At 37.2% G+C, this 27,189-nt stretch overlaps 1 protein-coding gene across 1 annotated transcript; it reads right to left on the reverse strand.

The window, feature by feature from the left end:
- On the reverse strand, positions 1-4,706 carry LOC117435747 (C-C chemokine receptor type 9-like). The gene is made up of 3 exons (XM_034059159.3): positions 4,611-4,706; positions 2,867-2,948; positions 1-1,784 (listed from the first exon to the last, which is right to left on the reverse strand). Exons 2-3 carry the CDS (start codon positions 2,876-2,878, stop codon positions 723-725), a joined length of 1,074 nt encoding a protein of 357 aa, XP_033915050.1. The 5' UTR covers positions 2,879-2,948; positions 4,611-4,706; the 3' UTR covers positions 1-722.
- Between the last annotated feature and the right edge of the window lie 22,483 nt (positions 4,707-27,189).

A 27,189-nucleotide genomic window follows, 5' to 3' on the forward strand; every position in this document is an offset into this window, starting at 1 on the left:
TTTACAAAGTTATATGCATCTTTATTGGTATGGTATTTACACGCATTTGCACTGGGAAGTTCATTGATATGCATCTGAAAGCTAAACAGCAATGACATAGGTTCCAGGACATGGCACTTACACAACACAGAGAAATAAACAGGTAACAGAATTAATTATATTGAAGGGTTAATAAACTGTACAATACAACTTTACAAGGATAATATACATTGGCAAAATACTGAAGAAAGTTATATCAGATAACACAGCACTAAGATAGACAGCAAACAGTCATTGTGATATTATTTCCTCAATGCATGTCTAAATATATTGTTAATATAATATGTATATACAATATCAATTAATAACTATGTTAATGACAAATGTGCTGTAGTAGAAATGATTGCCTCCACACAGACTTTTGCATCTTTTGCATTTTCTAAGATTACTTTCAATGACGGGCTAAGAGGTTTGTACCCAGTTTTAACATTGACAGCTAAGATCATAAATGTTTACATATGACTACTCCCACAATTCCAGACCAGTTAAGCTGGGAATCATCATTAATACTATTGCCATTGTCTATGTATGCAGACATCAGGTAACCTTTTTTTAGCCGGTTATGTCATTAAATCACTACAGCTTATCCTTCGCCCCACGTAGTCAGTAAAATCACAGTAGCCTAGTAATGTGAACTGTATTCCTCATACAGCAACATATTTTGACCAAATACTGGTTTATAATCACAGTGCCCCAGAAAGTTCGGTTTCAGACGCTGCAGATGACCTACTGGCGCCAGATTGGAATTTGTTTACCTTTTTCAAATTAACACAGCCTAATGACCTCCAAATTCTGATGAGATCTTTTCTGAAGCGCACCCCAATAAAAGCATATAGGAATGGATTGAGGCAGCAGTGCATGTAGGCTAAGCTCTGCATTACTTGAGTTGCAATGTCTACCTTCTTAGCAACTTCACAGTTAGTAATGGTAGCATTGGCTGCATCTATGGTCCTTACTATTAAAAAGCCATTGTATGGCAATTGGGTTAAGACAAAAACAGTTACTACTGCAATTATAACCTTCAGTGCCTTGTGTTTTTCAAAATTTTGAGCCTGCAGCAGGGTTTTGACTATCACTGAGTAACAGAATAGCATTACAGCTAAAGGAAGGCAAAAGCCTACACTAACTTGAATGGCAGAAACAAAAATCTTTAAGGTTTTACTATCTGTTGGATAGCTCATATCACATGTAATATCTTCATTATCATCTGTTTTTAAATCAGCATAAATCAGCTCTGGCAAAGACAAAAGTATTGCAAGCATCCAAACACAGACACAAACCAACTTGCTGTATAGAAGTCGTTTGACTTTAAACTTCTGGGCCTTTGTTGCTTGGACAATGGCAATGTATCTATCAACACTGATGCAAGTGAGCAACAGCATGCAGCTAAAGAAATTGATCTTGTATATTGAAGTTACTAGTTTGCACATGATCAACCCAAAAATCCAACCTTCGGATGCACTGACTGCCCAGAAAGGCAAAGTGAAAAGGAAAAGCAGATCTGCAATGGTCAGGTTCAAAAGATACACGTCTGTCATAGTCTTCAACCTGTTTCTGAAGGGGGCGTAAATTCCCACCACCAACAGGTTTCCCAACGCCCCAAGAATACAGACAACCCAGTACAAGACTGGGACATAGTACTGGCGGAACGTTCTGACGGTTGTCTTGTCACAAAAACCAGTGTTGCCAATGTCAGAATCTATACCAGTACTATAATCATAATCCTCAGTGACGGAGTCAAATCTCTGTAACACAAAAAACAGCATTGCATTTATCAGACAGTAGCAGGGAACAAAATTATCCAGTTAATCCTAAATGGGACCCGATTTATCTCATTAATCTAATGCATATGATTAGTAGCAAAAAGTCTTTTAATATACAGTACAATGATTATTGTGAATTCAACACCATCAAAACATTGCTCCTTTGCAGTAGATCATGTCACTATAAACTGCAGTTTCTGATTACAGTAGTTTATAAAATGCTTATCACTGAATTTTACAAGTTTATTTTCGTATTACTAAATATACCACCATTAAGTGTTTTATAGTTATGGATGATGTTTATGAAATGGAACTAGCCTACTACAGCAACTGTGGAGGCTACAGCAGACGACTGCAAGGTAAAAGCCAAAATGGCTAAATTTATTCTTGTATCCGAGAATGAAAAACTAAAAATTGTTGGAGTAAACTTGTTTAATGTTACGAAGAAATAAAACTGAAAAGCAAAGTCTGTACTAGATATGAATTTAATCTATTTGGTAATGGAATTTTTCACATATGCAATACACCCACATCTAAGTGGTTCTGGCCTCCTATAGTGAACTGCAATATGCCTAACATGTAACATCATGCACGTGCAGGTTGTTCCTCACTCAGGTGCAGTGCTTGAGAAAGAAAACCAACCTGTTAACCAAATCCTGCTTTTTCATGTTTTTTGAGACAGTGTTTTCTCATCACTAAAGAGCATGACAACCACTGAACGTTGGTAGTAAATAAGAAACCTACAATATGTTATATTGACTGCCTTGGTGTTTTTTTTAGCATTTCTTTTTTTTACATATTTGATGTTTACTGATGATGTTGCATACCAGAACGAAGAGATGTTTTTTGCATGCAGATATGTTAATCTTGAGCCAAGGTCACTCACGAATTTTGACAACTATATCAAGTCATAATCCTATACTTTGAAAACATGTGCCCTTATAAACTATTTTGGCAGTGATTGTTACTGCCATAATTCATTAAATCAGGAATGGCAATGACCTGTTAAAGACCTTACTAGCATAGGACTCCTACAAAAGACAAAATAATTTATGCCCGCTTACCGTGGTTTCCATGAGGAAGTTCTTTTTTCCCCCCACTTAAGTCCAAACGTATCTCTTCTTGTCAAGATAAATACAACCAATCCTAAAAAAAACAAAAAAAAAAAAAAAAAACACATTTTAGAAACGACACTAATTCACAGAGAAACTAAAGTAGTCTAATTGTGTTCATAAAACAAATTCTTTCACAAAGATTAAGACAATTGAGTAACTGCCTTTTTTTAGTCCTTATTGGGCTTAACTAGAGTTAAGGATCCTACAATGCAGAATTTGTTTCTTACTAGTTTTTCCTAAAAGAGTTTTTTAAATCATGTTTTACAGACCTTTTTTTGAGGCAGTTATAAACCTAGAAACTGGATCTGTACTCTCCTTTTAAAACAGTCCTCATACCAGGTTACCACTCTAGATTTCTGATCTATGCAGCACTGGCAAAAAGGAACTGCAAGGCATTCAGTCAACCAGAATATAAACTAGTTCCACAACACCTTAGTGCACTTGGAAGTATTTTACATCCACTTCATAGCTGCAACGACAGAAAGTATTGTTCTTTAATACTGGCAATGGTAGAGAGAGCTAGCAGGTTCCTGGTGGCACCTGCACAATTTAGACATTGGTATCTGACATTTATCTTGTTTGCCCACCTTGGAAAATATCAGGGTCATATACCTTTTAAGAAGTATCTGTGAATCTTAGTTAGTACCTTTATAACAAAAAACATTATTTGGGAAAATAGGTGACCCCTTTATTTATGTTTTACTTTCTAAACGCATAGAAATAATCACGACCTATTTGCAGAGTTAATTTGTGGTAAGCTTTTGCAACCTCTTTACCTACAGCCAAAACAACCTTGTAACCTGGTGTTTGGTCAAAAAGGTATATGTCTGATAATACACAGAAGCCTATGAAAGAAAGTAGTGGTAATAAAGAAACACCAAGTAATTATATGTCTGTATCGCGATTGTGGGACATTGCAGAATTAAATGATGTGTAGACTTATGGTAGACTTACTTTGCGTAAAACAGAAAACTCACAGTGACGAAACTAAGTTTGTATTTCGTGTATTGTTTTATATATATATATATATATATATATATATATATATATATATATATATATATATATATATATATATAGACGGCAGGCTGCTATAAAGAACCGTTAAACCACAAGGAGAAGTTTATGCGATGAGATCTAACTGTGGTAAATTATCTAAATGACTACGTGGGCTCTTGTCCCATTCTTTGTCACGTAACAAAAACTGGAGAGTTAGGTGCTTTTTGGATGCTTGGTCATTCCTAATTCTTTTATTGAGCGTTTATTCTTTTACCTATAATATCGCGTCTACATCACTGCACCTTACAGTATTGCATCTTCCCAAACAAACTGGATTATTAGACTTTTTTGTTATATTATAACAAACTTGTATTCAAATACCACAGCACAGCATAAAGTGTTCAGTCATGACAGGTGCACAGGTAACAGCATACTGTACGTGTATTTTTTTCTAAATGTTTTTTTTATTATTATTATTGCACCAGGCTAAATCTTATTTTAAAAAAACAAATTAAAAAAACAAACTATTGAATAAAAAAAAAAAAGATCACAATAATAATTCCCAAAGGGGGCAATGCAAGACTCTTTTAAAAAGAGAATGCCACAATAAACTTTTTTTTTTTTTTTTTTTAATATGAGCTGGTAAAAACATATTTATAAATATCTAAACGAACTTGTAAAAGTTAATACTTACAGCGTTCAGAACTTTGAAATGGTAAATGCACGTTTAGGTCTCCTCAGTGCAGAGTATGAAAGCTGAAGTGAGCTTATAGTAGTAGGCAATTCAAATGTCCTCGCTTGTCTCGTGTAACCCGCCTTATATATGTGCTTAGGGTTAACCACATGACGTGCCACGATCAGAAGTACAGTTGAGCCACAAGTACTATATGTACAATATACGCAAATTAGGTCCCGCCGTGGTCTTGTGATGGATAAACTACACAAGAGGTACTTTTTTTTTTTTTTTTTTTTTTAAGTCTGACTGCAGATGTGACGTACCTTTACGTTATAAAAAAATATAGTGCAGTGGTGATAGTATAGCAATACGATGTACAATTCACTACTGTATTAATACTCTGGTATTTTTGTTCTTTAAAAAAAAGATGTGCAATCTAAAGACATTCCTTTTGGTTGCTTACTTTATCAGGGTACCCCAATGCTGAATAATTTCTCGCTTTCAAAGGGAAATAAAACTATCAGCGATTTTGTTTTCCATACATTGTTTTATACACACTGATAGTTGTTGTCCCTAACTATAACAAAATATATAAATGAAATGCCTCTGCTTTGCAGACTCACTCCCTTTATTGAGTGTAAAATGATGTGTATATATACAGTGTTTATGGGCATATATTTCTTACATTTTCTCCATGGTACTGTATGTTCTGTGTAATCTATGTCAATTCAGCACTCTGTGTCATGTAGATAACCAAACCATATCTAGATATACCCCAAGCAATTGTATTCTAGCCCTGTATATTGAGCTGGACTATATGTAGTGCATAGTATTTTTAAGCTTACCAATCAGGCGGACTAAAGACCATTCCCACTGTAAAGCCAATCACCAGTCACCTAGATTAGTGAGTGGTTAACATGTAAGAAACAGAAAGTACTGATTAGAGGGGAAACCTCAAAATGGAGCAAGGTAACCAGTGGAGTACCACAGGGATCAGTATTAGCTCCTCCGCTCTTCCTAATCTAATGACTTAGATTCTGGTATAGTAAGCAAACTTGTTAAATTTGCAGACAACACAAAAACAGTAGTGGCAAACACTGTTGCAGCAGCAAAGGTCATTCAAAATGATCTAGACAGCATTCAGAACTGGGCAGACACATGGCAAATGACATTTAATAGAGAAAAGTGTAAGGTTCTGCACGCAGGCAATAAATAGCTCCATTATAAATACCATATGGGAGATACTGAAATTGAAGAAGAAATCTATTAAAAAGATCTAGGCGTATATGTTGACTCATAAATGTCTTCATCTAGACAATGTGGGGAAGTTCTAAAAAAAAAGGCCAACAAAATGTTCTGATATATAGTGAAAAATATTGAATTTAAATCAAGGGAAGTAATGTTAAAACTTTACAATGCATTAGTAAGACCTCATCTAGAATATTGTGTTCAGTTCTGGTCACCCCGCTACAAAAAGGATATTGCTGCTCTAGAAAGAGTGCAAAGAAGAGCGACCAGAATTATCCCGGGTTTAAAAGGCATGTCGTATGCAGACAGGCTAAAATAATTGAATCTATTCAGTCTTGAACAAAGAAGACTACGCGGTGATCTGATTCAAGCGTTCAAAATCCTAAAAGGTATAGACAATGTCGACCCAGGGGACTTGTTTGACCTGAAAAAAGAAACAAGGACCAGGGGTCACAAATGGAGATTAGATAAAGGGGCATTCAGAACAGAAAATAGGAGGCACTTTTTTGTACAGAGAATTGTGAGGGTATGGAACCAACTCCCAGTAATGTTGTTGATGCTGAAGGCCTCCTCTCGTTTGTAACCTTTCTTATGTTCTTATAACACAGCTGGAGCACGAATACAACGATCAGCAACTTGCCTCCCTAACTCACAGGAGAAACATTCCATGTAAGATCCCCAGTCTCTCTCCTTTTAGCATTAAAGACAACCAGAAGACAGAGATAAGTACAATGCAATGCCCTTTTCTTTTGAAATAGGACTGAGTCAATTTTTAACAAGAAAAAAATATTTTGTCACAATGCTGTACTGCCAGTATAGCATTGTTTTCATATTGTGTCCATTTGTGGTAAAAAAAGGGTATTTTCAAAGTTTTGTTTATCAGTTAATAAAACTTTCCCAGATGAAATTGGGGAATTATCAAGCTCTGAGCTTTTTTTTCTTTATTAAACAGTTTCTTCATAATGTTTTTACACTGCTTTAGTATTTTTATCTTTTCCTTTATATAGGTACAATCTTAGATCAGTAGGCAGACTACAAGGCAATATATGCAAATATAGCAGAAGCACATAATGTGGCACACCAAAAACAGATTCAGCTCCTTGGACATATACTTTCCCTACAAACCAGCTTCATTCAGAATAGTATGTTACAAAATACTGTACATGGAATTTTCAATGATAATATTTTATATGGATATCTTGTGAAATGTCAATTTGTCAGATTTAAATGGCATACTAAATCTGTGAAGCAAAAAATATAGAGACCAAACTAACAGGCCCTATTAGCAAAGGCACATTTGCTTATTCAGCTGATCTAAACAGCAGCAGATCTAACTAAAATATCCTTATTATTATTATTATTATTATTATTATTATTATTATTATTATTATTATTATTATTATTATTTCTTAACTAACAGGTGGTAAAAATTCAGTATTTAAAATAAAATACATGCTTTTGGGGTATTACTTTGTTAAGTGTGTTCATAGAATTATGTTTTCGCTTATGAGTTGTAACGAATGCATTTCTACTGTGGGCTAGGCTTTGACATGCACAGGTGTTTTCTTTATAGAAACATACTAACTTTTGTACTTGATAACATTAATTTAAAAATTCAATTGATGCCTATGATTAATACATTTTGTGACTAATATGAAGCTATTAATATGTTTCAATATTAAATAAATTGAGTTATTAATCAAATTGATTAATCTTGTTACATAATTGATTTATTAAAATGTTGGATATACTGTTACTTGATTGATTAGTGTCTTGTTCACAGTTATCTTAAAATAATGTTAGAATATGTTTTGTTGAAAAATATAGTTTTGGACCGATTCCAATTTTCCTGCTGATGTATTTATTTTCAAAAGGTTTTCTTTAGGTTGTGCTACAGCAGCCCTGTTGTGTGTTATTTTTTTTGTTTTTTGTTTTTTGGGGGGGGGGGGGGGGTGGGGGGGTCAATCCGCTGACCAGATGAACTCCTTGCAAAACACTATGGCAGTATGTTTATTAAAAACCCCCAAAAAAGATTAAGAACAGTACCCTGCAGGACTGGTAGCAACAACATCTGCTCTTGAGCTACTGGATGTAGACAATCGCCTACAACTGGACTGTTTCCTAATGCTCACTTTTTGGTTTCTGAACAACCAATGCTCTTTCCATAAGGTTTGTAGCGAAGTCTGTTTCCTTTCACATAGGAAGTCATAGTCATTGGTTTACCTGTAAGATTATGCCAATACAAATGAATAAGCCCCCCCCCCCCCCCCCCTTAACTACCACTAAGCCTTGTTACAGGAAGCAATTGTATTGCTTATTAAAGAGTAAGTAGCTTTTTTACAATTCTATGGTGTTTGCAATCATTCTGAATGGTTCTGGGTCTTTAGCAGTTGTATTTAATTTCAGTTTTACGGTGTTTATTGTACTTTATGCTCTTTTCTATCTCACCGGAATAGGACATTTCAAACACTACCCTTTCCAACCCTGCCACTTGTTTTAAAAGTACCTTACTATGGTAGTGTTTTAGGCTACTGTTAACTTTCACAACACTACCCTGCAGGGAATCATTTTGAAATGTGTAAGTCAAAAACACTGTCCAAAAAAATGTTAACTGCACTATATGTTGTGTTACTTAGCAAATGTGGCCAGAGCAATTTGAATGTTTCAACTGGTAGAAAAATTAATATTAGTGAAAGGGGTGTGTTAATACCTTTTATACAGGTATAAAGCAGCCCCCCCCCCCCCCCTTATTTTTTTCAGTACTGCCCAAAAACATTTTTCATGTCCGGAGCAGTTCTGAAAACACAATGAACTGTTAGTAGCATCCAGTGTGTAGTACACTGTATTCTCAAATCCAATTGCTTTTTAAAAAAACAGGTTGTAGTTTGACAATAAAAGTGTCAATTGGACCAGCCATGTACACTATGTTACTCACACACATCATGTTGTAATTTGTAACCAATTCCATTTCACTTTCAATTAACTCAGCTTACTTAAAAGTCAATTCCATTTTGTTGCAAAGGTTTTCAGAGCAAATCTATGAATATGTATGTGGTTTGTGGATATGGTGGAATTACCAGGACTGGATGGTATCTTTCCTTTGATGTCATTCAAAAACCCAAGAATCCAAGATAGTTTGTCATTCAGCTGTAGTGTGGTGTAGCACACTACAATTTTACATTGACGGCACAACAGATTGTAGAACACTACTTCCATATATCTGGTGAGTGTTCATTTTTTCTGACCATGTACATTTTTCTTTTCAAAATATTAAAAAATCTTTACAACCAACATTTTTCCCAGTGGCATAAAAAAACAAACAAAAATAATAATCCAGAAGGGAACAACAAATTAAAATACAAACATAGGTACAATACAATCACAGGCACATCCCAGAAGCGATAGAAACCGAGATAAGTAAATAAGATTTGAGGCATCACTAGCCAGCTTGTGGAGTTCCCCATGAAGGCTCTGACACTTTTACAGCCCTATCAAAAGGGAAGTAACAGAACCAAGGTTAGTATTTGTATGTCACTGTGTCTATGAGTATGAACAACAAACACAAAAGTAGGGCATACTGAGTTTATTGAAAACTGCTTGCCAAGTCCATCATCAAAACAGATTACCCAATTTCCCCAAACAGAAGCAGCTTCCTATTTATGTGCCCAGAGTGTTGTCTGGAATAGACATTAACCCTGAATAGCAGTTCATTTGGATTCACAAAGGAATATTACAATTTCACATATCATGACCATGTTTACCTGTTTTAACCAAGTGCTTATTTTTTTTTTAAAAAAAGGGTACAGCTGTACTCCTTAGTGATTGAACTAATCCAGTGTTTATATTTTTAGAAGTTCTGGATGAGGGTGACCATGTCTGTTGCATCTCTTTCGCTTGTTTTGCAGTTTCACCCGGTTCACTGCTTATCTCAGTTTCACTTTTGTTTGGGTCCTCAACTAATGTTTTACTTTCTTTTGATACATTTGCATTTGGCTTTTTAAGATTCGCATTATTAGTTACATTTGTATCTGTAAATACAGCTCACATTTAAATTAGGTCTACACACACAGTAACTAACAGACGTGACAGACTCAACACAAAACTTCTAGATTCAGTTTTTCACTTCATATGATACATATGAACAAATATTTAGGGTACACTGGCTGCGTGTTTGTATAGGCCCTGCGGCAGGGTCTGCCTATGGTACAGACAAAACACCTAATTTACAACTGGCTGTATATATATATATATATATATATATATATATATATATATATATATATATATATGTCTAAAATATTTGTTAGCACCCTCACTTCCACTATTGCCTTTCCAAATAGATATGGTCCACCAGGTCAGGCACCTTTTAATAAGCAGTTAATCTTAATACATCTGGGTGGTCCAGTGGTTTGGGGCTTGTTACAACGAGGTTCCAGGTTCAATCCCAGCTCAGCCACTGACTCACTGTGTGTGACCCTGAGGAAGTCATTTAACCTCTTTGTGCTCCGTCCTACAGATGAGACTAAAACTGAGGTCCTATTGTAAGTGACTCTGCAGTAGCAGTTGTGATGCATAGTTCACCCCCAAGTCTCTGTAAAGCGTTGACTAAATAATAAAATAAATAATCTTAAACTCAAACATAGGTATATATCCTACTGATGTTTTCTTCATTGCTTACATCACTAAAGACAATAAATAGAGTGGCAAGAAGTCTGCAACAAACTAAGTACTGAATGTTGATGTTTAGATAATTAAAGTATACCCCAATGTATGTATTGTTATCTATAGAAGTATGAATTTCGTGGATGAGCTTTTGTGGTTGAGATGAGGGGCCTACGCAGGGCTAACAGGATTGTCAGTTTAAAGTAATTTCAAAACTGGTCCCACTTATTTCACTTTAACAATAGGCAGTAGTACATTTTTTAAACTGTGTATATTTTACAAGAATTGCAAACAATTATAATATAGGCTTAGAATGATGAAACATAACTTGACCAACACGGCAAGATGTTCTTGAGTGTAATCTTGCAGCATATCCATTTTAATGGATGAAAGAAAATTATATATTTGCTTTATTCCATTTTTAATAGTTGGAACAAGAAAGACATTACACAGTTAGTGAGTTATTAGTGTAATATTGACTGATTTAGGTTGTCAGATGAGCCTCACTTCAAGTAAGTTTGATTAAACTGGCCCAGAGTACTATGCCTCATTTCATTCATTATGTTTGACTCTGTTAAACCTGGCTCATACAGCAAGACGGTCATACGACGGTCATATGACTAGTCTCCCTGGATTGGCAGACAGTCTTACCAGTAGACAGACTACATATTGCCCTACGTGATGGTTGCACGATTGAAGTATGAACCAGCCTTTAAAACACAAATAAACTTTAAAGGAAGAATAGATTACTAAATAACTTTCCAGTGAATAAAAGGGGCATGTACTGTATATAAACACTATTTTCAGTGGAGTTGTCTTTGCCAGATCTGCATACAGGTCTAATGTGTTGAAAAAGCTAGAAAACATGTATGGTATCTCTTGACATTTGCAGTTTTGGTTTTGTGACACCTGTCTTTGTAGGCTGTAGCTCTTTCAGTCTCATTCTGTGAGTTTAACCACATGCTTTAGCGTCTTTGTGGTTTTCATGTTCAGCTTCTCTATGTCTTTCAATAGGGGGCTGCGGCATGCAACGGTTTGTTTACTCTTTATTTGTATCTCTGACACCCATTTCCATGTAATCTGTAGCCTCAAAGTGGGTTTATATTTTAAGATTAGCTTCTGCTGTTGTTGGTTATTGTTGTTACTTTTGCTAAACAAATTCCAACATTACCAGAAAGGCGGCAACTTATTACAGTTTACAGTTCTAAACCTTTCTAACACATGATATAGCATCTGTAATTTATATATTGTGAGATGGCAGGGAGGGGGTTAAAACCTCTCTGCTGAAAAAACATGTGCGGAAGGCACACTTTTGGTTTGTTAATTGTTTTGTTTAATTGTTTAATTGTTTTTGTTAACTGTTTTATTAATCATTACCTGCACCTGGCTACTATTGAAAATTGGAGCCAGGTGCAGGGTTTAAAAAGAGAGCAGTCAGTCTGCTCTGGGCGGCTGCTGAAGAGGGTAGAAGCCTGACTGTGCTGGTGTGTGGGTACAGCCGTAATTTGGGGGGAAAAAAAAGGTAGAGTGAAGCCTTTTTGTGTGTGTGCTGTTTTGTTTCTTTTGTTTTTGTACAGGTAAACAGCTTAGCTGTCCTGTTGTTTAGTTTAGGTTCCTGTTTTGTTTTAGTTATTGCTCAAAGAAGAGCTAGGTGTTTGTTTTGTTTATTTTTGTTTTTGTGTTTCATTAAAAATAGCGCAACCGCGCTTTAAAAAAATCAATTTCCGTGTGTTGGGTCAGTGTTTTTAAAGGGGCAACGAACGTGAGAAGTGTGAGTCTTTCACATATGGTGGCAGCGAGTGTGGGTGCCCCTGGAGACCCAAAAATGGATTTTAAAGATTTGATTGAGAGGTTTAATAAGAACACCGCTGCTCAGGAGGAGCAGACAAGGAAGATGGAGAGGCAGAGACAGGAGCTGGGCGTGGCCCCGTTGATAATACCAGAGCGGGAGCCAACCGAACTGGAGCTGCTGTTACAAAGGTGGGAGCTGCCGTCCCGAGAGCCAGAGGGGGTGGAGCTGCCGTCCCGAGAGCCAGAGGGGGTGGAGCTGCCGTCCCGAGAGCCAGAGGGGGTGGAGCTGCCGTCCCGAGAGCCAGAGGGGGTGGAGCTGCCGTCCCGAGAGCCAGAGGGGGTGGAGCTGCCATCCCGAGAGCCAGAGGGGGTGGAGCTGCCGTCCCGAGAGCCAGAGGGGGTGGAGTTGCCGTCCCGAGAGCCAGAGGGGGTAGAGCTGCCGTCCCGAGAGCCAGAGGGGGTGGAGCTACCGTCCCGAGAGCCAGAGGGGGTGGAGCTGCTCTTACCAGAGCCCAGAGAGGAGGAGTCGCCTCTTCCAGAACCATCATCCATGCAAGGGAGTCCGGTTTTGCCGAGGGAGGTCCCCAGTCCCGTCATCGTGGACACCTGGCCGGAATGCCCAGACCTCCCTGCGCTGGACCTTGCTCCCAGGTCGCAGCACTGCCAGGCACAGTCGCTTACCTGGTCCCTTACTCCACTCCCCCTGGAATCCCAGACGTCGCTGCGCAAGAGGCAGACATCGCTACGCAAGGGGCAGAGGTCACTAGCGTTCCCCCTGCTGATTGCTCCGCTCCCCTTGCATCGTGCTGCGCTCCACCTGGAATTCCAGAGGTCGCTGCGCAGGTCCACAGGTGCACGCCTCTGCCTGTCAGTCCTGGCTCCCGGTCACCGGTCCGCGCTATGGTCGCCCTGGACAAGCCGTCTGGGTCCCTCCTCGCCGGTCCTGGGTCCCTCCCTGGAAACGCCGGAGGGACCAACCCACCCTCAAGCCCGCCCGTGGAAGAGGGCGAAAATTGACATTTGTGGACTTGAGGGTGGGTGGTCTTTTAAGGGTGGAGGGAGGTGGCCGTTGTATGGCCGGTGTCTTGAAAAGACATGGGGGGGATGTGTGAGATGGCAGGGAGGGGGTTAAAACCTCTCTGCTGAAAAAACATGTGTGGAAGGCACACTTTTGGTTTGTTAATTGTTTTGTTTAATTGTTTAATTGTTTTTGTTAATTGTTTTATTAATCATTACCTGCACCTGGCTACTATTGAAAATTGGAGCCAGGTGCAGGGTTTAAAAAGAGAGCAGTCAGTCTGCTCTGGGCGGCTGCTGAAGAGGGTAGAAGCCCGACTGTGCTGGTGTGTGGGTACAGCCGTAATTTGGGAAAAAAAAAGGTAGAGTGAAGCCTTTTTGTGTGTGTGCTGTTTTGTTTCTTTTGTTTTTGTACAGGTAAACAGCTTAGCTGTCCTGTTGTTTAGTTTAGGTTCCTGTTTTGTTTTAGTTATTGCTCAAGAGCTAGGTGTTTGTTTTGTTTATTTTTGTGTTTCATTAAAAATAGCGCAACCGCGCTTTAAAAAAATCCATTTCCGTGTGTTGGGTCAGTGTTTTTAAAGGGGCAACAAACCGAAGTGAGTGCGATTTTATTACTATATATATATATATATATATATAGTGAAAGATCCGTAGCTCACACGGGTTCGTTGCCCCTTTAAAAACACGACCCAGGACACTGAAATGGATTTTCTTGCGCGGTTGCGCTATTTTAAATAAACACAAAATAAACAAACACAACAAAACACAAAATAAACACCTAGCTCTTTTGAAGCACTAACTCAACTTTCAGGAACACCCTGTCTACCATGGGACAGCTAAGCTGTTTCCCCGTCCTTACAAAAACACAGGTTTGATACAGCACTTACTTCTTTAACTCTGGCTACTCGGAGACAGAGCACCTCTTCTGCCTCCTTCTACTCAGCAGCCTTGAGCAGACTGACTGCTCCTCTTAAATACCCTGCACCTGGTCCCAATTCTTAATTACTGCCCAGGTGCAGGGGATAATTAAATAATAAAACAGCTAAATTAAACAATTAAACAAAAGAACAATACAAAAAGGTGCATTTTTTTTCTTTTCAGGGAGGTTTTAACCCCCTCCCTGCTGTCTCACATTCCTGCTGCCTTACAATATATATATATATATATATATAAACAAATTCTGCAGTCACGCCTGTGCCTAAAAAACCTCATATGGCCTTGGAAAATCTTAAGAATTTTCGCCCCATTTCAAATTTGCCCTTTCTAGCCAAACTACTAGAACGAGCTGTCACTAGGCAATTAAACTGGCATCTCACTGCTAACAATCTTTTTGAACCCTTTCAATCTGCCTTTCAGCATCTTCATAGCACTGAGACTGCCCTGGTCAAAGTCACTAATGATCTGTTAATGGCTGCTGACTCGGGTGCATTATCAATTTTAATCCTCTTGGATCTTAGTGCGGCATTTGACACTGTACATCAAGAGATCCTACTTGATAGATTGTTTATTTGGCATCTCTGGCACTGCCCTGAACTGGTTTAGATCATATCTAACAGAACTTCAACAATTTATCTCCCTGGGTGGGTTTGGTTTTGAGGTTGGGCCAGTAACTTCTGGTGTCCCCTGTTATTTAGTATTAATATGTTTCCCCTCGGCCACATTTTAAGGTCTCATGGCATACACTTTTTCCTTTTTTTTATTTTTATGCAGACGACATTCAAATCTATATTAATTCTAAACCTAATATCAATGTTGCTGCCTCTGCCCTAACTGCCTGTATCTCTGATATAAAAAATTGGATGTCACAAAATTTTTTACACCTTAATTGTGACAAGACTGAGGTAATGCTGTTAGGTACTCCCCACCAGCTAGGTAAAACCAATGCTTTAAATCTGTCTGTTGATGGAACCATGCTTGAGTTCAAATCTAAGATTAAAATTTGGGTGTGATTTTCGATCCTGAGTTAACTTTTGAATCACATGTGCTGAATACTGTCAAGGTTTCATTTTTTCACCTTAGAAATATTACCAGACTGCGTCCCATGCTTTCTATACCTGCAGCTGAAAAACTGGTTCATGCCTTTGTTTTCTCCAGGATCGATTACTGTAATGCCCTGCTCGCATCCTCACTAAAATTCAATTTGTTCAAAACTCTGCAGCCAGAATTTTGTCTTGGTCCCGCTCAAGAGATAACATCACTCCTGTCTTGGAGGCCTTGCACTGGCTGCCTATCAGGTTCAGAATTGATTTTAAAATTTTAATGCTGACATATAATGCTCTTCATGGGCTAGCTCCGACTTATCTGTCAGATCTTTTATCTTTTTACACTCCCACTCACAACCTCCGCTCTGCTGATCTCAGACTGCTGTGTGTCCCGCCTGCTCGCCTGCGCTCTATGGGCGACAGGGCCGTCTGTTGCTATGCCACCAAATTATGGAACTCTATTTTTAAAAGACTTACTTTTTTAGAAAGGCGTTTTTATGATTTTTATGATTGTTTTATTTCCTTGTGCTTTCTTATGTATAATCTGTTTATTTATTGCTGTACTGAGATGATTGCTTTTAAGGGTGCTATACAAAATAAAGTTTATTATTATTATTATTATTATTATTATTATTATTATTATTATTATTATTATTATTACTATAGTTTTTAAGTTATGGTTAATGTCAATGTAAATTGTCAATGTAAATCTTACTCTTACTACTGGACCTGCACTGTGTTGCTGTGCCTGTTGCGTAGTTACCTGCTTGCAGTATGGTTTCTGAACAATGTGAACCAATACTCCAGAGTAATAAACAATATTATTTTCTAAATAACACATAGCACATTTAAACGTTTTAAGAAAACTGAATTAAAATGATGAATGAGGAATTATCTTTTACAACTTTCCTCAAAATTGGTATTTGGTCAGTCTGCTTTTGAGGCATAGGATTGATTCAGCACAAAATCCCTAAAACTGCATGCACACAACCCCTGTCCTGCTACCACGTTCTCGAGCAACTTTATCTAGAAGAATGGCGAACGCAGACCTGGGCTCAATTCCAATTGTATTTGTGTCGTTTGTAATTAATTGCAATTACGATGTAATTGTAATTGAACCTTGGCACACCTGCATAGTTGTAATTACGATATAATTGATTAATTACACACCTTTCCATGCTTACTCATTCAGTTCCTTGTGTTTTACATTGAACATTCTTCTCATATTTTCAACCAAATTTAGGTGAGTCCATTTGTTTGAAAAAAACATTAGTAGGTTTCTATATTTGTACCTGTGATTACAGCTTGGTAGAATAAACAGGTTAATGTGTGGAGCTATTTATGTTATTTTAGTATAATTGTAATATAATTACAATTAGTGCAGCACAACTGTAACTAATTGAACAAAATAGCATTCTAATTAATTGCAATTTCAGCAAACAATTCTGCTGTAACAGTGATTATAACTGACACACAGGTCAGGACTAAAGACAAATACACATTCTGCTTGTGCATGTATAGAGCAATACACAACATTATACTGTAATGTTTTACTAAACCAAGGACAGCTTAAATCCAACACAAATCCAATCATCAAGGGTTGGTAACAGGGCACCATTTTTAATGACAAAAGAGATACTGCCAATATATTCATGAACTCTATTCACCAAGCTGTGACTCATTTAAAGAATGTTTTTTCAAAATCTGTTTTTATAAAAAATACAGTTTGATAGAGCACATGAAAGTGATCCTCAGAAGAACTGCCAGTGGTAAAAAATGTATTCATAAATATTTTACAAGGAACATTTTTAAATGTGTTTGTTTTCTCAACATTGATGTTAATGGGGTGCTATCAGAAGTATTAAAACAGATACACCATGCTTAGGAAAGAGAAACAAAACATCTATGCAGTTTCCTTTTTTCCTAGGTTGTTGCTATATTTACCTACTACTTTTTCTTGTGTATTGTGACATACATTAAGTATAAAGTTGCATGAGTATGCTGACCACAAGTATCAATGTGATAAAACATCACAGAAACTATCCTTGCTTTTCTTAACAGTATATGACTTTCACAGCATGCTAGATAGGGGCATTGAGTGGTTCGAGCTGTTAAGAAATGTCTTGTGACTCTGATTCACAGTTCACCTCATGTAACTTACTGTACATGTAACAGGCATCTGTATGCTTCAGATAAAATACTCCAGTTTCTTTTACATTCCATCAGCTGTCTAATAAAAATCAGAATAGCTTGAAAGGAAGAATATAATTGAATGAAGAATGAGTTCACGTGTACACATTTTTCATGTCATTATTTATACTACAGCAATATAGGAGGTGTGGTTCTTGTATTCATTGTTGCTTAAAGTCACAGATTAAAATCTATAAGCAAACTACTGGATGCAACAAGAACACAACAAATAATAATGTTACAAAAAAATCACAGGGCCCTGGCGAATCCCCTGGTGGTAATTGTAAAGTACTATTTTAGAACCATCAAGTGATACATTGAGAACCTAAATACTTTTTAACACAACTGGAAAGTGTGTCAAATGTCCCTGTAAGTAATTATTATTTTTTTGTTTAAGACACTAGTTACAGTATTTAGAGTTTGTTTCTGTTCTGTATGTGCCACATTCAAAAACTAGGTCCAACCATACTCCAAAATGAACTAACTGGATTATGATTACAGTCTGAGGCAAAGTAGTGTACATTTTGAGATGACATAAGTACTTTCCCACGTCATTGTGACATTTGGACACATTGTTAATAATAATAGGAAGTATTAAACACAAACTTGAACTGAACCAAAGCAAATCAAAATTGCATAAAAAAAGACTCCTAAAAAAAATCCCACAGTAATCTATGGTGGCTATGTAGGTGCCGGAAAGAGAAAGAAAAACTCAAATGCTGGTAAATAAAAAGTTTTTTTATGATATTTAACCACAATTTAAATAAAAACAATGTGTATAACACCCTTACATAAACCACAGCACTTAATGCAGTAAACAATTAAAGAAATTCAAATATAATAACTGGGGCCAGTGTTTTCAAGATGTATCTGCAATTCATACATGAATATGCATTTCTGATTTTAAGTTCATTCCCTGCAGTATCATAATTTACTTTTGTACTTTAGATTTTTTATTTCCATGGGAAACAGCATATTAAAATGACTGACTGCATAGAAAAGCTTAGAAGTGGCACTATTTAAGGTTAACTAGCAGGAAACTTAAAACAAAAGTACTTTCTAACAACAACATATCGAGCCAGAATCTGCAGCAACCTGTCTTAGGGCAGCCTTGAGGGAGACCAGACAGGAAATGCCAACATAACCACAACCAGACAAACAAACCAAAACAAGTGTGCAGGCCAAGAACAACAAAAAACGGTGCTAGTGTAGTAACCAAACAAAACCTCTGGAAGCTATTAAAGGTACCACAACCACTTGAACTACCCTATAAGAAGTGGTCGAACACATTGAAAAGCATCTGAACAACAAAAGCGTACAGATGTGACTTAACTGACCCTTTGATTTATATATTAACAAACCAGTGTGCAATCTACTTTCATATACAGTAGTTTTACCTCACAGACACCAAATCATGTCACACATTTCATATTAAGTTACAAGTTTCATGACAGTTGGATAAGCTTTTCTCTAAATATATACCAAAATCTAAGTATGTAATAAAGACAGGTGGATGAATGGACACCTCCCTGTATCTTCAGAATCTAATATTCTAAATAACTTATCCAAAATAATGTCAATGCCAAAAAATGTGAACTGTGACGTATGACTGACTTCATTATATGCACTTCATAGAGGCAATAGGTTACTAAATACAAGCTGGTACACTTGTGGTCAGCCACGCTGCCCTATGCTGGTGCTATACCAGTTTGTTTTAGACAACACTATTACCGGTATGTGTTCTTTATCATTATTTTAAAACCTTAGTACAAATGTACTATTTCCATCCACTGGGGGCAGAGTTATTTATACACTGGTGTGGTGCTTAGAGATCAGACATGAGTGTTCTACTGAGGTCAAGGGGTTTTTAAAAAGTCACCAAAACACGAACCTGGTTCATTACCAACTGGTTAGGATTGGTGAGAGTCTACTGTAGCATAGTCTAAAATTGGTTGCTAGGGCTGTGTGAGCTCTTTAAAAAAATGCTACATTTTAACATATGCAGCTTAATAAATATTTGCATCTGCTGCAATCCCATACTTACATTAAAACAAACAAGATTCAGGCAATTCGTTATTTAGCTGCTTTTTGAAACACTAAGATGAGAAAAACAATAAATATCATTCAACAAGTATTTCCTCTGTGTCCTCTGCAGCATCAGAAAGCTTCCCACAAGTTCAGAATAACGGAGGAAGAAAAAGCACAAATCATAGTGAGAAACCATACTAGAAATAGACCGTGTTCAGCAGGTTTCACATGCTCTTGGTCTGCTTGTCTTATACCAGGTGGCCACATGCTGAGCTTGTCTTCTGGAAGTTTCACATCTTAAAATGTAACACACAGCACTAAATCTAATGGCCACAAATGTCAAAATTAAAAGCATCATTCTTGTATCACAAAAAAAAAAAAATCTCTCATAGAATCTCTAAAAAAAACACCCAGAAACAAGGGATTTAAAGGTCATATACAGGTGATGGACAATCATTTTGGCAGTGCATCACTCAACACAGTTGTTATATCAAAACTTTTAGCAGTACCACTAACAGACTATCAGCAATGCATTTGGAACATATATTGCAACGTGGACCAGATATTGCAGTAGGTTACCATTATAGTTCATAAAATTAGTATGACAAACAATGAATACATTGTCTTAATTGTAGCTGTCCTTGAGCTACTATTGCACAGTACAGAACTGTCATATTACCATTGTTGTGCCAAATGATTTTCCACTGATGACCATTTTTAAGGGAAGATAAGTTTAGGGTAGCATGTCGAAAGTATTAAGGGTGCTCCGTGCTTGTTCTGATAATACAGTATAGTATAGTACAGTTACAGTATAGTAATAAAAACAGATTAGCAAAGTTTTCTAAAAAAAAAAAAAAATAAGATTGATATATTATTGCAATTTGTATAATTTGAAGTTTCTTATTTAAAGTAGAGCAGTGGTTTTCAACCTTTACATCTGAAGTACCAGTGTACTGTTAACATCTTTATTACTACTTACTATTTCTGTTTCCCATCTCAACATGATAATGAGATGCACCTCAATCAAAAGTCCCTTTAAAATACAAATGCTCTCTCAAAAATATCAGTCATTTATAGGGACTTTTATTTTGACAAAAATATGCAGTATGATGTTCAATTGTATGCCAAAGTAGATCTGGGAAGACAGATGTAGTAATGAAATGACTTTCATTGCAATGTCTCCAGTTCATTAATGACTCAGGGTACCAGAGCTGTCTTACAATGTGCAGTATAAGTCAGCTATGGTGTTCATTTCTTTTGATTCACAGGTGATAATATGAAAAAGTACAGTGACAAAGACACAGGCTTTTGTAATGCAAGACTGAGTATTTTATTAAGGGATACATAAGTCTTAGGGCATTGTAACGTGACAGACTCAAGGCACCTGTCAATGCATTGTGAAGAGGAAGCTTGATTAGTTGATTTTAAGGAATTGAAGAAGTCTCCGTGCCTTCTAAAAACAAGAAAAAAAAACAAAACCAAGCAAAAAAAAAACAGATTACAAAAGTGGATGCCACCTTACCATGGTGGCATAATTTGCACTGTAATTTAGCACTTTTTCCATTTTTATCCTATGTATTTATCATAGTTTACATCACGCTTTACAAATCCTCTCTTGACTTTTGTTTGCCATGGTTTCATTATGCTTTTTTTTTTTTTTTTTTTTTTTTTTTTAAATCTAGTAGTCGCCAATTTTTTACCCCCAGTTTTCTCCACAATTTAGCGTGCCCAATCATTATTTGTATCCTTGGCCCACCGCTCGCAACCCCCCCCCCGCCGACTCGGGAAACGGAGGCTGGAGCACGCGTCCTCCGAAACGTGTTCCTGCCAAGCCGTCATTTTTCGCACTGCGACCAGACCTATAGTCCTGGAGGACAACACAGAACTGGCAGCTCCACTGCAGAACCACAGGCGCCCTATCGGCCACAGGGATCGCTGATGCGCGGTGAGCCGTGGATTCCCCTGCCGACCTAAGCCCTCCCTACCCGGGCAGCGCTCGGCCAATTGTGCGCCGCCCCCTAGGAACTCCCGATCACGATCGGCTGTGACATAGCCTGGATTCGAACCTGCGATCTCCAGGCTATAGGGCGCATACTGCACTCCGTGTGGAGCGCCTTTACTGGATGCGCCACTCGGGAGCCCGGTTTCACTATTTCACTATTACCACTTTTGAAAAATTGCAACCAGCATTCAGTCTTTTCTTTGAAAACAACCCACCACCACAAATATGCTTCATTTTAAATACTTACACTATCCAACAGGAGTGTATCAAACTATGTTTTAAAGACTAACTAGTCTTTTAGGGACCCTGATGCGCTTTATAAATTTCATTTGAGTCTAAGATCTGTAAAGTAAAGAGGAGCTTGTTTTTTTTATTATTATTACCCAAGGTATATTGATTTTAAAATGACTGTTGAAAGTATTTTACCTGCTGTGATTGAAATGTCTTTCTTTTGCAGTCCACCAGTGGCTACTACAAAAAACAAACAAATACAAAATACATTATATTTATAGGATTGACCAGACATATTGTACAGTACTTGAGTACGAATAAGCAGGGGAAAGTCATTAATGGTTAAACAGCAGTTTAACCATTAACCCCCTGTAACCTTCTGCCTCTAGTGGATGAAAGAAATACACCAGTAAGACATACCACATTGAAAATTGTGGTGGTTCTTACATCCACTGAGGAGTGTGGGTGTTAATGGTTACTAGACATGATTCTGAGAGCTTTTCCCACAGGATTGCTTTAAATTTCTGAGTTTCAAAAAGCCTGCAGAATGTAGTCACTGAAACAGAATGATACAAAATGCATCTAAACAACAAGAATACATTTGTTAACTCTGACATTTCATACCCATACCAAGTTGCTATTTAAAGTAATGTCTATTTTGTCATAAATACTGTAAGTACTCATAATGACTTGCCTTGGCTGGTATTTATTTTGTCTTTTCAGGGGAGTGCTGGTGAGTGTTGCAGAGGTGAGGGGCATCCCATTCTGGGAGAGGGAAAAGCTTTCATAAGAGCACCACACTGACTGAGCACTTTCCACCAGTAAGTCCCCAAGGCTTACAGCAAATCAGGTTCAGTCTCTTAATCTGAATATGAATTCACTGCGAGAGAATGGCATCAGCCACTACACAGACAGTAGCAACACACATTTTGTTTAGCTATTATGGTTATTACTGCCCAGACTTATTCCATATCTGGCTATGACAAGGACGCCTCAAAACTTGAATTGAAATAATAAGCTTCATCATTGAATGTATGTGATTCTATGGGCGAGACTACAATCTTGCTTCGATGCCATCATTTGTTAAACTACTGCTTAAATACAGTGCATGCTTACTCTCAAAAAGTCTTGAAGTTCTTTCTCTCTCCTCCCCTCCCTTGCAGGGGCATCTCCTTTCCTGGGAGGTCAATGTTCCATCCCCCAGGCCTTGGTTGACTTCTGACAGTGTCAGTCTCACCTCAATTGAGGGTGGCTATTTTAAGATTGGAATATATTAATTCAATCTGAGTGTTGAGCTTTGTAATTTTTTATTTACTTTCACCTACATACACTTCTAACTTACTAAAATGTGCATTCATATTGAACAACATGTGAAAGCTTTACAGTGTAAAATATTGGAGTGTACACTATGAGGCTGTTTAATACGGCAAAATGCTCGAAATAACACTGCAAGCGAGAGTGCCTGAAACATTATGTTATTACTGTATTAATATTAAAACAGCAATTATCTTCACTTGAGGAAAACTGACTATTAAATATACTTCTCATGATCTGAACGTTGTCTTTTTCAACATTTTCAATGTTTTGGTGTGCTTACCTGAAAAACTGTAGTTTCCCCAGTAAACTTAATTGTCTGGACATCTGTGAATAAAATATTTGACATTAAGTATATTAATGAAAACTGAAAAATGACCAGTGGAATAACCAGTGTATTGACCAGATGAAAGTAGCAAAATGATTATTAGAAAGAAATATACTGTTGCACACTGATTTAGATATGGCACCATATTCTATAATGAATTACCATTATTTATTCTCTATTATTACAGTTGACATCACCTGCTTAAAAAAAGAAATACCAGCATCAACTCTTGGAATTAAATTCAACTGCAAAGTCAATTTAAAACGATTCAGCCACGTAACGGTATTCTCCTCATCAACCTTTTCCCGCTTATTGATGAAAATCTCAATGTACTAAATAAAGGATGGTCATGAATTGAAAACAAATATACCACTTCTACTTGCATCGATATTCCCTCATGCACAGACGTTTGTCTTCCTATAATCCTATAGTGTTTAAGTTGTTCTTCATCATTGTAAAGGATGATTTCTCTCAAAGGCTTTCTTTCTAGGTAAAATATTTGAGTCTAATGAAGACACATGCTCATATGATGTATTATATTTACTTATGTTTTTCAATAACTACACTGCAAATCATTGCTGTCACCCATAGCACGCTAAGCTGGGATAACTACATGTGCAGTTTACCGTAACAAATATGGTAAACTATGAACAATGAATGGTACCATGGCTAAACTGTACTAATCGCTCAAAATACAGTTTGGCATTATTTATTTCCATGGTAAAAAAAATGTTATAAAGAATAAGAACTCACTTCAAGTCATCTCCTTCCAACAGCTTCCTGTATGTGAATATCTCTCCATCGAGAGCCAATTTGACATCAAGAAGCTCCTGGTAGGACAGGATCTGTCTGTGGAGGTCCACCTTTGCTACTTTTATTATTATTATTATTTATTTCTTAGCAGACGCCCTTATCCAGGGCAACTTACAATTGTTACAAGATATCACATTATTTTTACATACAATTACCCATTTATACAGTTGGGTTTTTACTGGAGCAATCTAGGTAAAGTACCTTGCTCAAGGGTACAGCAGCAGTGCCCCCACTGGGGATTGAACCCAAGACCCTCCGGTCATGAGTCCAGAGCCCTGACCACTACTCCACACTGCTGCCCATGGCTAACTCCAGGCTTGTGATTTGAGCTTGGAATTCAGCCACCCCGACACTGTGCGTGTGCTGCTGCCAGGCTTTGTTCCAACAAGGAATTCTAGAAAACAATGTGGTAGTATGTATAAGTGAGGGCCAAGTGAACACCATCCTCTTTTATTAGACAGCAAAAGTTCAATTTTAAAAAACAAAATCTATTTCAAAATGTTGCTAAATAAGAAATCACTAAAATAGACAACAATGAGCACCATTCAATTTGAAATAAATTGAAGAAATTAACTTTCCATCAAAGTAATTTAAATATACTTTTTGGTTTATTGAGTAGGGTTTGAATATTATGCTACAGTGTACTAAAATAAATTAAATATAACGCAATTGTACACCCATATCAAAAAATAGTATAGCAGTTTTCAAAACACAGTAGTTTACTATATTGTACTGTTGCAGCCCTATTAGTAAATACAGCAACACATGACCTTAAATAGTGTGTGCTATTGCCCTCAAAAACCTACTCAATAATCACTTTGGCAGTCAATAGTCAAATAACTATTGCTTCTGTTTGGACACTGCAATAGAACACTACATTAGTACAGTTCTCATCAGTATAGCTTTTCAGTCCCTTTGCTGGTAGTAAAATAGGTATTTCACTGGATTGTTATCAGATTTTGTATCTGTTTGATCAACCACGTTTCCTTTTAAGAGGCTCATTCTTGATGCTTGAGTGGAGAAGTAAAACGTTTCAAGGCAGAACAAGACTTTTACTATATTTAGATGACATGAGTCAACAATATTTAAAAAGGTTTGAATTCCAGTATTGATCTTTAACATAGTTAACAGGGGTTGGATAAACCACACAGTTTTGCTGTACCTCACCCAAAACACTGAATCAAAATCTTATGAGGAACTAGAACATATTTATGGCTGAAATAGTACCGCGCACTTCACAGTTTATCAGTTCAACAGAAACTGTAAAAAAATCCAGAATACCAGTATAGTCATGAGAGAAATGTAATGTATGCCAATGAAGCTGTTTACTCATGTAGTACTGTTTCACAGCAAACAGGAAGATGATGCCCTCTTGCCAGAAAAAAAACCTCAGAACCCAGAGATACTAACTTATCACAGTCGTGTGACCCTATTGGCAGTGCCCAGGAGGTATAGTAGCGTATTGAATCTTGTAAATTGATGAATAATTTTAAAAAATGCAACAAAGTCAATTTTCTAACGGGGTGTAGCAATGGTGAATAAGCATTCACAAATAATGCTTCAAACTGTCACTCGATTGGAACTGTGAAATATCCGTTCATCTCCCTTTCAATGCCAACCCCACTTAATGTTGTTTTATGTTTGTGTTCTCCCTCTGGGCCGGATGCAAAGTTTATCGTTTTAATTTACTGAAACACGTTGCATCTTTAGAAGTAAGCGTAAAGTCATTTTACAAAAATGTAGAGATTTATACTTGGTTACGACCCTGACTAAAGATGTAATTAGCAAAGGGGACCAGTTATACTAACGAGGTCAAACAATAGGTCACGTTTTAAAACTAATAAACAAACAATTACCATAATGAACACTATCATAGTATGTTGCTTAAAACATAGTAACACAATATTCATAATAAAGTTGAGTTCTTATCTATAAACAGTAACACGTTTAAAGCGTGGGACTCGCTGTCTGTAGATTGGTGTTGTTTACATTATCATCAGCATATTTTAAGTGATTGAAAAGCTGAAATTACTTTTTTAAAAACACACTGTTCTTATACCAATACAGTATTGTTCTGCACAGTGCAAATAAATCACCTACCAATGGGTGAAAAGTTTACTTTCCGGTGTTGGCAGCAACACCATAACCCGATCTCCTGGATTAAACTGTCATAATTTGGCTGATTTATTACATTGTCTGGCCTGACGTACTTGTGCTTGTTTAAGGTGATTGGTAACTATGGGGGTGACCTTATCTATTCTGTCCTGCATTTGGATAACGTGATCTATTATGTTCTTACCGGAGTTATCCTGTTCCTCCCATGTTTATCTGGCAATGTCCAGAATTCCCTGCGGCTGACATCTGTATAGTAACTCGAACAGGGAGAACCCTGTGGAAGATTGGGGTACTTCCCGAACAGCAAACATTAAATATGACAAAAGGGTATCCCAATCTTTGCCATCTTTAGAAATTACTTCTTGAAACATTGATTTCAAGGTCTTATTAAAATGTTCGACTAAACCGTCCGTCTGTGGATGGTAAATGGACATTCTAATTGCTTTTATTTTTTTATTTTCCAGTTCCTTCATTAACTTGCTCACAAAGGGAGTCCCTTGGTCTGTCAGGATCTCCTTGGGGATCCCCACCCTGGAAAACACCTGAATAAGTTCCTTAGCAATGGTTTTAGAAGCTGTGTGCCGTAAGGGAATGACTTCAGTATACCTAGTGATATAATCAAGTATAGCAAGGACGTATTCATGTCCTCGATTTATTAAGTGGTCCCATCAAATCCATGGCCACCCTTTCAAGAGGCACCTCTATTATGGGCATGGATTTGAGGGGAGCTCTCAATTGTGGTCGGTTTTGGTAATCCCCAACCAAATAAACAAACAAAAAAGTTTTTTCACTACCCAGATGTACTCCAAATAACTGATTGTGCACTAACTTCAACACCACTACACGGTATGCTGTGGGTATTATTATTATTATTAT

This window comes from Acipenser ruthenus, chromosome 3, assembly GCF_902713425.1.
Source record: "Acipenser ruthenus chromosome 3, fAciRut3.2 maternal haplotype, whole genome shotgun sequence".
NCBI classification, from domain to species: Eukaryota; Metazoa; Chordata; class Actinopteri; order Acipenseriformes; family Acipenseridae; genus Acipenser; species Acipenser ruthenus.